The 15,592-nt window shown below is 65.1% G+C and overlaps 1 protein-coding gene across 1 annotated transcript; it reads left to right on the top strand.

Moving 5' to 3' along the window:
• Nucleotides 1-1,485: 1,485 nt before the first annotated feature.
• On the top strand, nucleotides 1,486-13,351 carry LOC128836024 (serine/threonine-protein kinase NLK2-like). The gene is given in 12 exon segments (XM_054026021.1): nucleotides 1,486-1,968; nucleotides 2,619-2,748; nucleotides 3,551-3,606; nucleotides 3,901-4,007; nucleotides 4,433-4,518; nucleotides 4,958-5,167; nucleotides 5,624-5,653; nucleotides 5,655-5,726; nucleotides 10,773-10,859; nucleotides 11,476-11,674; nucleotides 12,291-12,384; nucleotides 13,201-13,351. Coding segments are annotated over 12 exon segments (1,383 nt in total). The 5' UTR covers nucleotides 1,486-1,705; the 3' UTR covers nucleotides 13,250-13,351.
• Nucleotides 13,352-15,592: the final 2,241 nt, after the last annotated feature.

Here is a 15,592-nt window from a genome sequence, read left to right as displayed (position 1 = left end):
CCCGCACACCCCCTCTATCTATCGATCGATCCCCACACACCCCCTCTATCGATCGATCCCCACACACCCCCTCTATCTATCGATCGATCCCCACACACCCCCTCTATCTATCTATCTATCGATCCCCACACACCCCCTCTATCTATCTATCGATCCCCACACACCCCCTCTATCTATCTATCTATCTATCGATCCCCACACACCCCCTCTATCTATCTATCTATCGATCGATCCCCATCCACCCCCTCTATCTATCTATCGATCCCCACACACACCCTCTATCTATCTATCTATCTATCGATCCCCACACACCCCCTCTATCTATCTATCGATCCCCACACACCCCCTCTATCTATCTATCGATCGATCCCCACACACCCCCTCTATCTATCTATCTATCTATCTATCCCCACACACCCCCTCTATCTATCTATCTATCCCCACACACCCCCTCTATCTATCTATCGATCGATCCCCACACACCCCCTCTATCTATCTATCTATCGATCGATCCCCATCCACCCCCTCTATCTATCTATCTATCCCCACACACCCCCTCTATCTATCTATCTATCTATCCCCATCCACCCCCTCTATCTATCTATCTATCTATCCCCACACACCCCCTCTATCTATCTATCGATCCCCACACACACCCTCTATCTATCTATCTATCGATCCCCACACACCCCCTCTATCTATCTATCTATCTATCCCCATCCACCCCCTCTATCTATCTATCTATCTATCTATCTATCTATCTATCTATCTATCTATCGATCCCCACACACCCCCTCTATCTATCTATCGATCCCCACACACCCCCTCTATCTATCCCCCTCACGTCTCCCCCCCCCCCCCCCCCGCCCAATTTCTGTCCGGGGGATTTTTCCCAGCTGGGCGGAGTCTCCCCCCCCCCCATCCCCCCGCGCCGTTGCCTTTAACAAAGGACCAGCCGGAGCCGCCGCCTCCCTTCGCCGCCGCGGGCCTGGGGCCGCTCCCGGAGCCCATCGCGGGGGGACCCCCCGGCCCCCCACTTCCCCCCCCAGTCCTGCGCCCCCCCCCCAGCGTCCTCTCCCCCCGCGCCCCCAGTCCTGCGCCCCGCCCCCGGGCTTGGGGGGATGGATGCGATTTAAGTACTGGGGGGGGCTGTGCCCCCGATCCCCGCCCTGCCCTCCCCACCCCAGCCGGGATTGTTTACAGTAGGGTCTTAAAGTGCAGCCCCGCCAGCTTCTCTCCCCCGACGCATCCAGCCCCCCAATAGCCTGTCCAGAGCCCCCCACTGCCCTGCCCCACAGCCCCCCAATCCCCTGCCCCGCAATTCCCTGCCCCACAGCCCTCCATTCCCTGACCCCCAATCCCTGCCCTCCAGCCCCCCGATCCCCTGCCCCGCAATTCCCTGCCCCACAGCCCCCAATTCCCTGTCCCCCACTTCCCTGCCCCACAGCCCCCCAATCCCCTGCCCCGCAATTCCCTGCCCCACAGCCCCCCATTCCCTGCCCCGCAATTCACTGCCCCACAGCCCCCCATTCCCTGTCCCCCAGTTCCCAGCCCAGCTCCTCCTCGTCCTGCCCACTCCCCCAGAAACCCCCATACTCCCAGCAGCCCCCCACCTGCCTCTCATCCCATCCCCCAACCCCTAACCCTCCCTTCCGGCAGCCCCCCACCCCTGTCCACCCCCCCTGAACCCCACAGCTGCCTCCCAATGGCCTTCCAGGGCCCCAACCCCACCCTCCAGACCCAGCTGTGTAGCAATGTTCTGGGGGCACTGACCGGGCTGATCCAGCCCCCCCTGGCAGCTGGGCTGGGGGCGCCCCAGAAATTTTACTGCCCTGCTGAGGTGCAGGGGGGGTCACCCCAACAGCAGCATCAGCCGGCGCTGGCCCAGACCCCGCCGGCACCAGCCCGAATGACGCTGGAACCCGAACCGGATCGGCCCATCGGCTACGGCGCCTTCGGGGTCGTGTGGTAAGATCTGGGGGGGCCCAGGGCTGGGCTGGCAGGGGCTGCGGGTCGGGAGTGAGGGGCACCGGCAGAGCTGGGGGCGCAGGGCTGGGCTGGCAGGGGCTGCGGGTCAGGAGTGAGGGGCACCGGCAGAGCTGGGGGGGCCCAGGGCTGGGCTGGCAGGGGCTGCGGGTCGGGAGTGAGGGGCACCAGCAGGGCTGGGGGGGCAGGGCTGGGCTGGCAGGGGCTGCGGGTCGGGAGTGAGGGGCACCGGCAGAGCTGGGGGGGGCAGGGCTGGGCTAGCAGGGGCTGCGGGTCGGGAGTGAGGGGCACCAGCAGAGCTGGGGGGGCTGCGGGTTGGGAGTGAGGGGCACCTGCAGAGCTGGGGGGTACCACAGGGCTGGGCTAGCAGGGGGCTGCGGGTCGGGAGTGAGGGGCACCGGCAGAGCTGGGGGGGCTGCGGGTCGGGAGTGAGGGGCACCGACAGAGCTGGGGGGGGGCAGGGCTGGTTTAGCAGGGGCTGCGGGTCGGGAGTGAGGGGCACCAGCAGAGCTGGGGGGGCTGCGGGTCGGGAGTGAGGGGCACCTGCAGAGCTGGGGGGTACCACAGGGCTGGGCTAGCAGGAGCTGCGGGTCGGGAGTGAGGGTCCTGCGTCCGTCTGTCTGTCTGCCCAGGTCGGTGACAGACCCCCGGGACGGGAAGCGGGTCGCGCTGAAGAAGATGCCGAACGTTTTCCAGAATCTCGTCTCCTGCAAGCGGGTTTTTCGGGAACTCAAGATGCTCTGTTACTTCAAACATGAGAACGTGAGACCTGTCCGGGGGGGGGGGGGGGAGATTTGGGGGGGCTCTGGCACCAGGATGGGGGGGAGGTAGAGAGGGTTTGGGGCAGGGGTAGCAGTTGTGGGGGGCTGTGGAGCATGGGGGTAGCCGTGGGGTTGTGGTGGGGGCTATGGGTTGGAATGAGGGGGGGCATTTATGAAGCCGGGGTTGCAGTGGATCTGGTGGCTATGGGTCAGTGGGGGTGTGTGACAGAGAGTTGGGGTCGCTGTATGGAGGATGCCGTGGGGCTGGGGGGTTGCAGTGGGGCTGGGGGCTATGGGTCAGTGGGGGTGTGTGACAGAGAGTTGGGGTCGCTGTATGGAGGATGCCGTGGGGCTGGGGGTTGCAGTGGGGCTGGGGGCTATGGGTCAGTGGGGGGCGTGATGGAGCAGTGGGGGTCGCTGTATGGAGGATGCCGTGGGGCTGGGGGTTGCAGTGGGGCTGGGGGCTATGGGTCAGTGGGGGGGCATGATGGAGCGGTGAGGGTCGCTGTATGGAGGATGCCGTGGGGCTGGGGGGTTGCAGTGGGTCTGGGGGCTATGGGTCAGTGGGGGGCGTGATGGAGCAATGGGGGTCGCTGTATGGAGGATGCTGTGGGGCTGGGGGGTTGCAGTGGGGCTGGGGGCTCTGGGTCAGTGGGGGGGCGTGATGGAGCGGTGGGGGTCACTGTATGGAGGATGCTGTGGGGCTGGGGAGTTGCAGTAGGGAGTACGGGGGGGCTGCCGTGGGGCTGGCTCTGGGACCCTGTGGGGGTATCTGGGGTCTCAGCCCCCACTGCAACCCTCAGGTGCTGTCGGCGCTGGATATTCTGCAGCCCCCCCAGATCGACTGCTTCGAGGAGATGTATCCACCCCCCATGTGGGGGAGGGGCAGGGGGCCGTGGGGGGGGGCTGCCCTGGGGGGTAAATGGCAGCAATGGGAGGTGCCGGGGGTGGTTAGGGGACTGGGGGGAGTGGGGCTTATCGGGGTGGCCCTCGTAGCCACCTGCTGATGGAGGGGAAGGCTGGGGTTATGGGGGGATGGGAGCTGGGGACCTGTGGCAGATGGGAGCTGGGGGGGCTATGGGGGGATGGGAGATGGGGGGGCCATGGGGCTCTGCCCCCCGAACCGCGCCCTTGACCCCGCGCCGGGCGGTAGCTACGTGCTGACGGAGCTGATGCAGAGCGACCTGCACAAGGTGATCGTGTCCCCGCAGCCGCTGAGCGCCGAGCACATCAAGGTCTTCCTCTACCAGATCCTGCGCGGTGAGACCCCGGCCCCCCCGGGCCCCCCAAACCTCCCCGGGCCCCCCGAGCCCCCCAAACCTCCCTGGGACCCCAGAAACCCACAAAACCCTCCATAGACCCCCAGAGCCTCCCAGACACTCCCAATCTCCCCAGACCCCTCAACTGTCTCACGCAATCCCCACAGCCCCCAGAAACCTCCCAGTCCTCAGGGCCCCCCAAATATCCATCCTCAGCCACCCCAATACACCATCCCCAGTGCACTCCCCTCCCCTGGCCACCCTGCATCCCCCCCATACTCACCGGCCCCTTCTCGGCCCCTGCCCCCCTCCTCCGCTCATCTTGGCACTGGGGGGGGGAGGGATCCTGGGGGGATCCCTAAGCAGGGAGAAGGGCAGATTGGGGAGTCCCCCCCCCCCCCCCCAACGCTGCCCCCCTCCCTGCAGGGCTGAAATATTTGCACTCGGCCGGCGTGCTCCATCGGGACATCAAACCGGGGAACCTACTGGTGAACAGCAACTGCGTCCTCAAGGTGAGACCTGCAGCCCCCGACCTGCCGGTGCCCCTCACTCCTGACCCGCAGCCCCCTGCCAACCCAGCCCTGCCCCCCAGCTCTGCCGGGACAGGGAAAGGGACCCAGGCATCCGGGACGGCTCCCAGACACCAGGACAGGGAAAGGGACCTGGGCGTCTGGGACTGTTCCACTAGGGGACCCTGCAATGCTCCCTAGAAACTGGGATGGGCAGGGGACCCAGGCGTCCGGGTGAGGGGACCCAGGCGTCCGGGTGAGGGGACCCAGGCGGGATGGCGGGGGACCCAGGCGTCCGGGTGAGGGGCCCCAGGCAGGCGGGATGGCCAGGTAGGGGACCCAGGTGTCCAGGTGAGGGGACCCAGGAGTCCGGGCCAGGCAGGGGACCCAGGCGGGTGGGCAGGGGACCCAGGCGTCCGGGTTCACCCCCTCCCCACGGCAGATCTGCGACTTCGGGCTGGCGCGGCTGGAGGAGCCGGATGAGGGGCAGCCCATGACGCAGGAGGTGGTGACCCAGTACTACCGGGCCCCCGAGATCCTCATGGGCACCCCCCACTACGGCCCCCCCATCGACCTCTGGGCCGTCGGCTGCATCTTCGCCGAGCTGCTCGGCCGGCGCATCCTCTTCCAGGCCTCCAGCCCCATCCAGCAGGTGGGGGGCCGGGGGTGGGGGAGGGGATCTGGGGGGGAAGGAAGGAGTGGGGGAAGGGAGGGACTAGAGGGGGTGGGAGAGGGGATCTGGGGGGCAGGGGAGGAGTGGGGAGGGGATCTGGGGGAGGGGATGGACTGGAGGGGGTGGGGGAGGGGATCTGGGAGGGAAGGAAGGAGTGGGAGAAGGGAGGGACTGGAGCGGGTGGGAGAGGGGATCTGGGGGGAAGGGGAGGAGTGGGGAGGGGATCTGGGGGAGGGGATGGACTGGAGATGGGTGGGGAGGGGCTTGCGGGGGAGGGGAGGAGTGAGGAGGGGATCTGGGTGGAAGGAGAGGGACTAGAGGGGGTGGGGAAGGGTTTAGGGGGAGGGGATCTGGGGGAGGGGCTAGTGGGGGCGGGTTGCATGAGGGGAGGCTCTTGCACCCCCCATTAACTCCAGCCCCCACAACACCCTGCAGCTGGACCTGATCACAGACCTACTCGGCACTCCCCCCTCCCCACGCCCTGCGCTCGGCCTGCGAGGGGGCCCGGGCCCATGTGCTGCGAGGGGCCCACAAACCGGTGAGACCCTGGGGGAAGGTGTGAGGGGTGTTGTGGGAAGTGGGGGGGCTGGAATCGGGGGGCTGGGCTGGGGCAAGTGAGGGGCTGGGATGGGGGGGCTGGGCAGGAGATGTGGGGGGCTGGGATTGGGGAAGCTGGGGGAAGTGGGGAGCTGGGATTGGGGGGCTGGGGGAAGTCGGGGGCTGGGATCGGGGGGCTGGGGAAAGTGGGGGCTGGGCTGGGGAAGCGGGGGGCTCTCAGCCAGCCAGTAACACAGAAGGTTTATTGGCTGACAGGAACACAGTCCAGACCAGAGCTTGTAGGTACAACCAGGACCCCTCGCTCAGGTCCCTCTGGGGGGCAAGGAGCTCAGACCCCAACCCTGGGGCTCCCTCCTGTTCCCAGTCAGCTCCAAACTGAACCCCCTCCTGGCTCAGGTATTGTCCCTCAAGTAAAGTCACCCCCTGCTCTCCCATCCCCAGTGCAGACAGTCCCAGTAAAACTAGACGACATTCCCAGGTCAAATGTGCCCCGCTCTCTGCTCCGTCACATCTCTCCCCCCTTGGAGACTGAACTGAGCGGGGTCACTCTGACCAGTGACCTGGGGAAGTTCAGGGCTCCCTCTCCGGGACAATGCGTCCGCTATCAGGTTGTCACGTCCCTTCACATGGACCACGTCCATGTCATAATCCTGCAGGAGCAGGCTCCATCTCAGGAGCTTGGCGTTGGCTCCTTTCATCTGGTGCAGCCAGGTCAGGGGAGAGTGGTCGGTGTGCACGGTGAAGTGACGCCCAAAGAGATATGGCTCTAGTTTCTTGAGGGCCCACACCATGGCCAGGCATTCCTTCTCGATGGCCGCGTAGTTCTGCTCCCGGGGTAGCAACTTCTTGCTCAGGTACACGATGGGGTGTCTCTCCCCCTTTTCATCCTCCGGCATTAACACCGCCCCCAGTCCCATGTCTGAGGCGTCGGTGAACACCATAAAGGGCTTGTCAAAGTCTGGGTTTGCCAGAACTGGGCCACTGACCAGAGCCTCCTTCAGCGCCCGGAGAGCCTCCTGGCACTCCTCGATCCAGACCACCTTGTCTGGCTTCCCCTTCTTGCACAGCTCAGTGATGGGGGCGGCTATGGCGCTAAAGTGGGGCACGAACCTCCGATAGTACCCTGCCATCCCAATAAAGGCTTGGACCTGCTTTTTGGTTTGCAGAGCGGGCCAGTCTCTGATCACCTCCACTTTGGCTGGTTCCAGCTTTAGGCAGCCGCTTCCCACCCGGTGGCCTAGGTAGGATACCTCAGCCATCCCCACCTTGCACTTCTCCGGTTTTACGGTCAGCCCAGCCTTCTGGAGTCGGTCCAGCACTTGTCTAACCTGGGATATGTGGTCCTCCCAGGTCTGGCTAAAGACACAGATGTCATCGATATACGCCACGGCAAAACTCTCCATCCCCCTCAGTAGCTGATCCACCAGGCGCTGGAAGGTGGCTGGCGCTCCCTTGAGGCCGAAGGGCAGGGTCAGGAACTCATAGAGCCCCAGAGGGGTGACAAAGGCCGATTTCAGCCTGGCATCTGCATCCAGCGGCACTTGCCAATAGCCCTTTGTAAGATCCATGGTGGTAAGGTACCGAGCACCTCCCAGCTTGTCTAGGAGCTCGTCCGGCCTGGGCATGGGGTAGGCATCGGCTACAGTGATGGCATTGAGCTTCCGATAGTCCACACAGAACCGGATCGACCCGTCCTTTTTGGGGACCAGCACCACCGGCGAGGCCCAAGGGCTGGAAGACGGCTGGATCACCCCCAAAGCCAGCATGTCATTGACCTCTCTTTCCAGGTCCTGAGCAGTTTTCCCTGTGGCTCGGAAGGGGGGACATTTTATAGGCGGGTGCGATCCTGTCTGCACCCGGTGGACAGTCAGATTAGTGCGTCCAGGCTGGTTGGAAAACAGCTGTTGGTACAGATGCAGCACCCCTCCGATCTCAGCTCGCTGGGCAGGGGTTAGCAGATCAGAGAGGGGAATTGCTTCCAGGGGGAAGCCAGCTCTTGTCCCAGGGAATAGATCTACTAAAGGGTCATCTCCCTGCCCTTCCCAATGTCCACACACGGCCAGCACCACATTCCCCCTTACCCGCCTTCCATATAACAGTTCGAAAGGCGAAAACCCGGTAGACTTCTGGGGTACCTCCTTGTACGCGAACAGCAGGTGAGGTAAGTACTTGTCCCAGTCCTGCGGGTGCTGGTTCATAAAGGTTTTCAGCATCATCTTTAGTGTCCCATTGAACCTCTCCACCAGCCCGTTGGATTGGGGGTGATATGCTGAGGCCCAGTGGTGCCGGACCCCACATTCTCCCACAAGCACCGGAGTAGGGCCGACATGAAGTTGGACCCTTGGTCTGTTAAGACTTCCTTGGGGAACCCCACTCGGCTGAAAATGGTCAGCAGAGCATCTGCCACAGTGTCCGCTTCAATGGACGATAAGGGCACTGCCTCGGGGTAGCGGGTGGCGAAATCCACCACCAGGATGTATTTCTTCCCAGACCGGGTCGTCTTGCTGAGAGGTCCCACTATGTCCATGGCCACCTTCTGGAAAGGTTCCTCTATGATGGGCAAAGGCCTCAACACAGTTTTCCCCTTGTCCCGGGCCTTCCCCACCCTCTGACAGGGGTCACAGGATCGGCAGTACTGTCAGGCCAGTAAAAGTTCTGTAGCAGCCTCTGCCTGGTGCGCCGGATTCCCTGGTGCCCTGCGAGAGGGATGTCATGGGCCAGGTACAGTAGATTGCGGTGATACTTCTGGGGGACCACCAGCTGCCTCCTGATCCCCCATGACGCCACTTCCCCCGGGGGAGCCCACTCTCGGTATAGGAACCCCTTCTCCCACAGGAACCTCTCCTTGCATCCTCTCATCATGGTCTGTACCGCACTTAGGTCAGCCAGGTCCCTTAGCTTCCGCAAGGAGGGGTCTTTCTGCAGCTCGGCCTGGAACTCGGCGGCTGGGGAAGGGATGGGGACTGGCTCCCTCTTGACGGCTGGGTCGGAAGCCGCAGCCTCCCTGAGCCTTGTCCTGGGGTGTTCCCTCCCCACCCGGGTAGGGTTCGGTGCCTCCGGTGTGACATCCTTTCCGAGGTTAGGGTGCAGTGCCCCTCGCCGGCTCTGGCTACGGGTCATGACTAGGACTTTCTGGGGATTGCTTGGCCAGTCCTCTAGGTCCCCCCCCCCCATCAACACCTCAGTGGGCAAATGGTGGTGCACTCCCACATCCTTGGGGCCCTCCTTGGCCCCCCATTTCAGGTGTACCCTCACCTCGGGCACCTTGAATGGGGTCCCGCCCACCTCCGTCAGGGTCAGGTAGGTGTTGGGCACCACCCGATCTGGGGCCACCACCTCAGGCCGGGCCAGCGTCACCTCTGTGCCCGTATCCCAGTATCCATTGACCTTCCTCCCATCCACCTCCAGGGGAACAAGGCACTCGCTCCGCAGGGACAGCCCCGCGCCCACTGTGTAAACCAAAAACCCTGAGTCTGGAGCATCCAGCCCCCCAGAGGAGCTGGCCCCGGGCCCTCCTCTCTCCTGAGCAGTTGATAAGCTGCCAGCCCCCCTTGCCTGAGAACGCTGCCCCTGTACCCAGTTAACCCGGTGCGGGTTCGGTCTGCTCAGTCTGTCCTTGAGCTTGGGGCACTGGGTCTATATGTGGCCTCTCTGGCCACAGTAATAGCATCTCATGTCCCGTTGGTCCCCTCGAGCCGGTCGGTTGGTCCTGATGCGGGCTGTTCCCCTTGGGAGGGGGTTCTCAATGTTCCCCCTTTGGGAGGTCCCAGGGTGACTCTCGCTCTGCATCATAGCGGGCCTGTTCCTTTGGGGCTCCTGCGCACCCCCTGACCGACTGTCCACAAACTCGTCGGCCAGCCGCCCTGCGTGTCACGGGTTCTCTGGCTTTTTGTCCCTCAACCACAGCCTCAGGTCGGATGGGCACCTCTCATACCTGCTCTAGTACGATCAGTTTAACCAGGTCCTCCTTCATCTGGGCCCCATCTGCCCACTTGTGGGCATACCCCTGCGCCCGGGTGGCTAGTTGTAGGTATGTGACCTCATGGGTTTTACGCTGACTCCGGAACCTTGTCCGGTACATCTCAGGGGTCAGCCCAAACTCGCGGAGCAGGGCCTTTCTGAACAGTTCGTAGTCCCCTGTCTCTGCCCCTTTCAGTCGGCTGTACACCTCCCTGGCTGTGGGGTCCAGTGAGGGGATGAGAAACTGGACCCTGTCTGCAGGGTCAACCTGGAGCAGCTCGCAGGTATTCTCAAAGGCCGTCAGGAAGGTCTCCATGTCCTCCCCCTCCTTATGCTGGGCCAGGAAGCACTGATCAAAGCTCTTTGCAGTCTTGGGTCCCCCCTCGCTCAGCGCAGCCGGGGCCCCACTGCTCCTCAGCCTGGCCAGCTCCAGCTCATGCTGACGTTGTTTCTCTTTCTCCTCCGGCTCCTGCTGTCTCTGTGTCTCTCGTTCTGCTCACTCCTCCATCAGTCCCTGGCTCAACTCCAGCTCTTACAGCCTTATCTCCTTCTCCCGTTCCACCCGCCTCAGCTCCAGCGACGGGGAGCTCCGCCGGGAGGATCCCCTGCTGGCCGGGGGGGGGTCACGGGGCCCTCAGTATTTGCTGGGCTCCTCCCCACCCTTCCCCTAGGCATAGGAAGGAGGGGTCTCGGGAAGCCCTCAGCAGCCGGCTGACCACTCCCAGCTGGGACAGACACTGGTGCCTGCGCTGCATCCGCCGGGCGGCTTCCCTGAGACACCGGGATCAGTTCATTCGCGCGATCTTCCGCCTCCAGCTGGGCAATGAGCTGTTCTTTGGTGAGCCTCCCAATGCGCAGCCCCCTCTGCTTGCACAGCTCCACCAGGTCGCTGGGGGGGCTGAGATCGGGGGGCTGGGCTGGGGAATTGGTGGCTCGGATGGGGGGGCTGGGATGGGGAAAGCAGGGGGCTGGGGGAAGTGGGGAGCTGGGCCAGGGTGTGGGGTGATTGGGGGGACCTGGGGGAGGGGAGCCCCACTCAGGCTTCATGTCCGTCCATCCGTCCCAGCCCGCGCTGTCCGTGCTGCACCTGCTGTCGGGGGAGGCGACCCACGAGGCCGTTCACCTGCTCTGCCGCCTGCTGGTCTTCGACCCCGTGAGTCGCCCAGACACCGGGGTTCCCTCCCCGTCCCTGGGAGCGCTGGGGGTTCCCTGCCCGGACACCTGGGTCCCTTCCCCGTCCCTGGGAATGCTGGGGGTTCCCCGCCTGGACACCGGGGTCCCCTCCCCGTCCCTGGGAGCGCTGGGGGTTCCCCTCCCAGACGCTGGGGTCCCTGGGAGCGTTGGGGGTTCCCTGCCCAGACACCTGGGTCCCTTCCCCGTCCCTGGGAACGCTGGGGGTTCCCCGCCTGGATGCCGGGGACCCTAGAGTGCTGGGGATTCCCTGTCTGGACACCGGGGTCCCCTCCCCATCCCAGGGAGCGCTGGGGGTTCCCTGCCTGGACACCGGGGTCCCTGGGAATGCTGGGGGTTCCCTGCCCCAATGCCTGGGTCCTGAGGAGTGCTGGGGATTCCCTGCCTGGACACCGGGGTCCCTGGAAGTGTTGGGGTTCCCCCCACCCCAGACACCAGCATCCCTGGGAGCACTGGGGTTTCCCCCCGGACGCCGGGGTCCCGGAGAGTGCTGGGCGTTCCCCCCTGGATGCTGGGATCCCCAGGAGCACTGGGGATCCCCACCCCCGGACGCCGGGGTCCCACGCTGGCTCTCACAGGCGCGGCGGATCTCGGCGCGGGAGGCGCTGGCCCACCCGTACCTGCAGGAGGGGCGACTCCGCTACCACACGTCCATGTGCCGCTGCTGTCACAGCCTGGCCTCGGGGCGTATCTACGCCAGCGACTTCGAGCCCCCCGCGGCCCCCCGCTTCGACGACGCCTACGAGCGGGGCCTCAGCTCCGTCTGGCAGGCCAAAGGTGACCCCCCCCGACCCACAGTACCCCTGCACGCTACCCCTTCCCCACCGGGGCCCCCCACCATCCTCTGGTACCCCAGCACGCTGCCCCTTCCTCCACCAGGCCCCCCACTTCCCCCCACATGCTGACCCTCCCCCGCTGGGGCCCTTGTCACCTCCACACACTGATCCCCCCCCCCCCCGCAAGGACCCCCGCTTCGACGCCTACGAGCGGGGCCTCAGCTCCGTCTGGCAGGCCAAAGGTGACCACTCCCGCTGCCACCCCCATACACCCGCACACTGATCCTCCCCTGCCGGGCCCCCGCAGCCCCCCGTCACCCCCACACGCTGACCTACCCTTGGGGCTCCGACAGCCTCCCTAAAACTGACCCTCACCCCCTGGGACCTCTTGCTGTCATCCCAAACCCCTGACAGCCCTCCAACCCCCCGTCCTCCCCCCAAACACCAGCCCCCCTCACTTGAACCCCCATAGACCCCTCTGGCTCCCACAGTCCCCCCGCACCACCACAAGGGACCCCCCGGTTTGGATCTGTTCCTCCGACCTCCTCTCCAGCCTCCCCCCAGGGAATTTCTCCCCCGGGACCCCCCAGATCTGGAGCTGCCCCCCTCTTTTGCAGAGCTGGTTCACAGCTTCATCCTGGATCAGCAGAAGGGGACGCGGGTCGCCCTGTGCATCAACCCCAACTCGGCCGCCTTCAAAACCTTCATCCGGTGAGTGCCCTCCACCCCACGGTGCCCCCCACCGGCCTCCACCCCACAGCACCCCCACCTCTTCCCCACGGCGCCCCCGCCCCAAGGCGCACCCCCACCTCCGCCCCTCAGTTCCCCCCACCAGCCTCCACCCCACAGTGCCCCCCCGCCAGCCTGCACCCCACAGCACCCTTCGCCCCCTCCCTCCACCTCACGGTGCCCCCCCCGCCTCCGCTCCTCAGTGCCCCCCCGCCTCCACCCCACAGCGCCCCCACCTCTGCCCCACGGCGCCCCCGCCCCACGGTGCCCCCCCGCCTCAGCCCCACAGTGCCTCCATCCCCCTGCCCCACGGTGCCCCTCCGCCTCCGCCCTACAGTGCCCCCACCTCTGCCCCACGACACCCCCCCACCTCCACCCCTCAGTGCCCCCCACCGGCCTCCACCTCACAGTGCCCCCGCCTCTGCCCCAGAGCACCCCCCGCCAGCCTGCACCCCACAGCACCCCTCAACCCCTCCTTCCACCTGCTAGGGCCCCCCACCTCTGCCCCACAGAGCCCCCAACCAGCCTGAGCCCCACGGTGTCCACAGCCCCAGCCAGCCCCCCTCACCTCCGCCCCATGGTGCCCCCCGCCAGCCTGCGCCCCACAGCGTCCCCCGCTCCCATGCCGGCCCTCGCCAGCCTGTGCCCCACGCCCCCCCACTAGCTCTCCTTCATGGCGCCCCCCACCCCAGCCAGCCCTGCCACACAGTGTCCCCCTGCTCCATCCCACAACCAGCCCCCCCACCCTGCTCCCCAGCCAGCCCCCCGTGCTGGATTTGAACCCTCGTTTCCCCGCAGGTCGACGGCCTGGCATTCGTCGAAAGTTTCCAAGAAGGACGAGAGATGAAGGCGGCTGGAGGCAGCTTTGGGGTTCGGGGTGGCCAGAAGGAAGGAGAAAGTGGGGGTGGAAACAGCCAGCCACGGCGGGACAGACCCCGAATTGCCTACTGAACTAGTGGGGAAAAGGCCGAGGGTCCCGGAGCTGAAATCAAAGGGACCCCTCAAGTTCCCCCCGAACCTCCCTGCACCCCCAAACCCTCTGAGTCTGCACTGGGAATACGGCCACCCCTGAGCCCCCCCCAACCCCCTGAGTTTGCACTGGAAAAGTTAACCCCACTGCACCCCCAAATTCCTTTGAGCCTGCACTGGAAATGAGACTCCCCGTCTCTCGCCTCAGCAACCCCAAATTCCCCTGTCTCTGCACTGGAAAGATGAGCCCCCTAAACCACCCCACAGCACCCCCAAACTTGGAGTCTGCACTGTCAATGCCCCCCCCAACCTGCCCCGCCGTCCTAGTTTCCCCTATGTCTGCTCAGGAAACATGACCCTCCCCGGGCCCCAAAAACTTCCCCCAAGCACCCCTGAACTTCTCTGAGTCTGCACTAGAAACAAACCTACCTTGAGCCCCAAATCCCTTCCACGCCCCCCCCAAAATTTCCCTGAGGCTGCCCTGGAACCAGGACCCCCCAAATTCCCAAGTCTGCACTGTGAATACAGCCCACCCCCCAAGTCCCCTTAACGCCCCTCTGCCTCCCCAACTCCTCAGCACTGTCCCCCTCCCCCTCCCCCTCTTTCCCCAGCCCCAACATACCCCCAACAACCCCCGGGGCCCCATTCCAGCCCCCAACCACTGACCTCCCCCTCAGGAGTACCCCCCCCCCCCACAGCCAGCACCCACTCCCCACAGCGCCTCCCGCTGGGAGAGGCTGGGAATTTGTATTAATTCACTGCTCCACAAATCTACCCCCCCCCCCCCCCTGAAATTTAGGGTTTCAGTGGCTCCGTCTTCGCCCCGATTTTCCCCGCTGGTTTTTCGTTGCAAAGGGGGCAACAAAACGAAAATACCCTGGAAACTTGAAATGCTCGGGCGGGGGGCGGGGCGGGGCGGGGGGTGGGGTTTTTTGTTAATTTAATTAAACCTGCTGGCTTGGCATTAAACTCTGCTGGCGGTTTCGCTGCCGGTGTTTTCCTTCCAGGCCGTGGCCGAGATGCGGCTGCTTCTGGGAGGGGACGTTGGTTATACGGGGGACCCCTCGCCCGGCGCTGCGACGCGGCCCCTCTGGGGTGGGGGTGGAGGGCTGGGCACACGGGGGGCCCCTCGCCCGGCGCTGCGACGCGGCCCCTCTGGGGTGGGGGGGGGCTGGGCACACGGGGGGCCCCTCGCCCGGCGCTGCGACACGGCCCCTCTGGGGTGGGGGGGCTGGGCACACGGGGACCCCTCGCCCGGCGCTGCGACGCGGCCCCTCTGGGGTGGAGGGGCTGGCACACGGGGGACCCCTCGCCCGGCGCTGCGACGCGGCCCCTCTGGGGTGGGGGGGCGGGGCACACGGGGGACCCCTCTCCCGGCGCTGCGACGCGGCCCCTCTGGGGTGGGGGGGCGGGGCACACGGGGGACCCCTCGCCCGGCGCTGCGACGTGGCCCCTCTGGGATCTTTGCTGCTGTCCAGCACTATTGCAACCCCTGCCAGAGGGTGGGGAAGGCCCGGGACAAGGGGAAAGCAGCTTTGAGGCCCCTGCCCATCTTAGCGGAGCCGTTCCAGAAGGTGGCCATGGACAGAGTGGGGCCCCTCAGCTGGGTGACCCGGTCAGGGAAGAAATACATCCTGGGGGTGGTAGATTTCGCTACGCGCTACCCCGAGGCGGTGGCCTTGTCCTCTATCAAGGCAGACACCGTGGCAGACGCGCTGCTGACCATCTTCAGCAGAGTGGGGTTCCCCAAGGAGGTCCTTACAGACCAGGGCTCTAACTTCATGTCAACCCTGCTCCAGTGCTTGTGGGAGAAGTGTGGGGTCCGACACACCTGGGCCTCGGCCTACCACCCGCAGTCCAACGGGCTGGTGGAGAACTTCAATGGGACCCCAAAGATGATGCTGAAAACATTTATGGACCAGCACCCAGAGGACTTGAACAAATACTTACCTCACCTGCTGTTCACGTACCAGGAAGTGCCCCAGGAATCAACCGGGTTCTTCCCGTTCGAGTTACTGTACGGGAGGAGGGTGAGGGGTCCCCTGGACTTGATGAGAGCCGAGTGGGCGGGAAAGGCCTCCCCCGATGGGGAATCAGGGGTGCAGTATGTACTGACTTTCTGGGAAAAGCTCGTGGAGCCCATGGGCTTGGCCGGGGAGAATCTAGCCAGGGCCCAAGGGAAGCAGAAGGTCTGGTACGGCTGCCCAGTGCGTGCCCGTGC

This window comes from Malaclemys terrapin, chromosome 4, assembly GCF_027887155.1.
Source record: "Malaclemys terrapin pileata isolate rMalTer1 chromosome 4, rMalTer1.hap1, whole genome shotgun sequence".
NCBI classification, from domain to species: Eukaryota; Metazoa; Chordata; order Testudines; family Emydidae; genus Malaclemys; species Malaclemys terrapin.
Note: the sequence above shows the minus strand (reverse complement) of the source record. Positions and strands in the feature narration are given on the sequence as shown.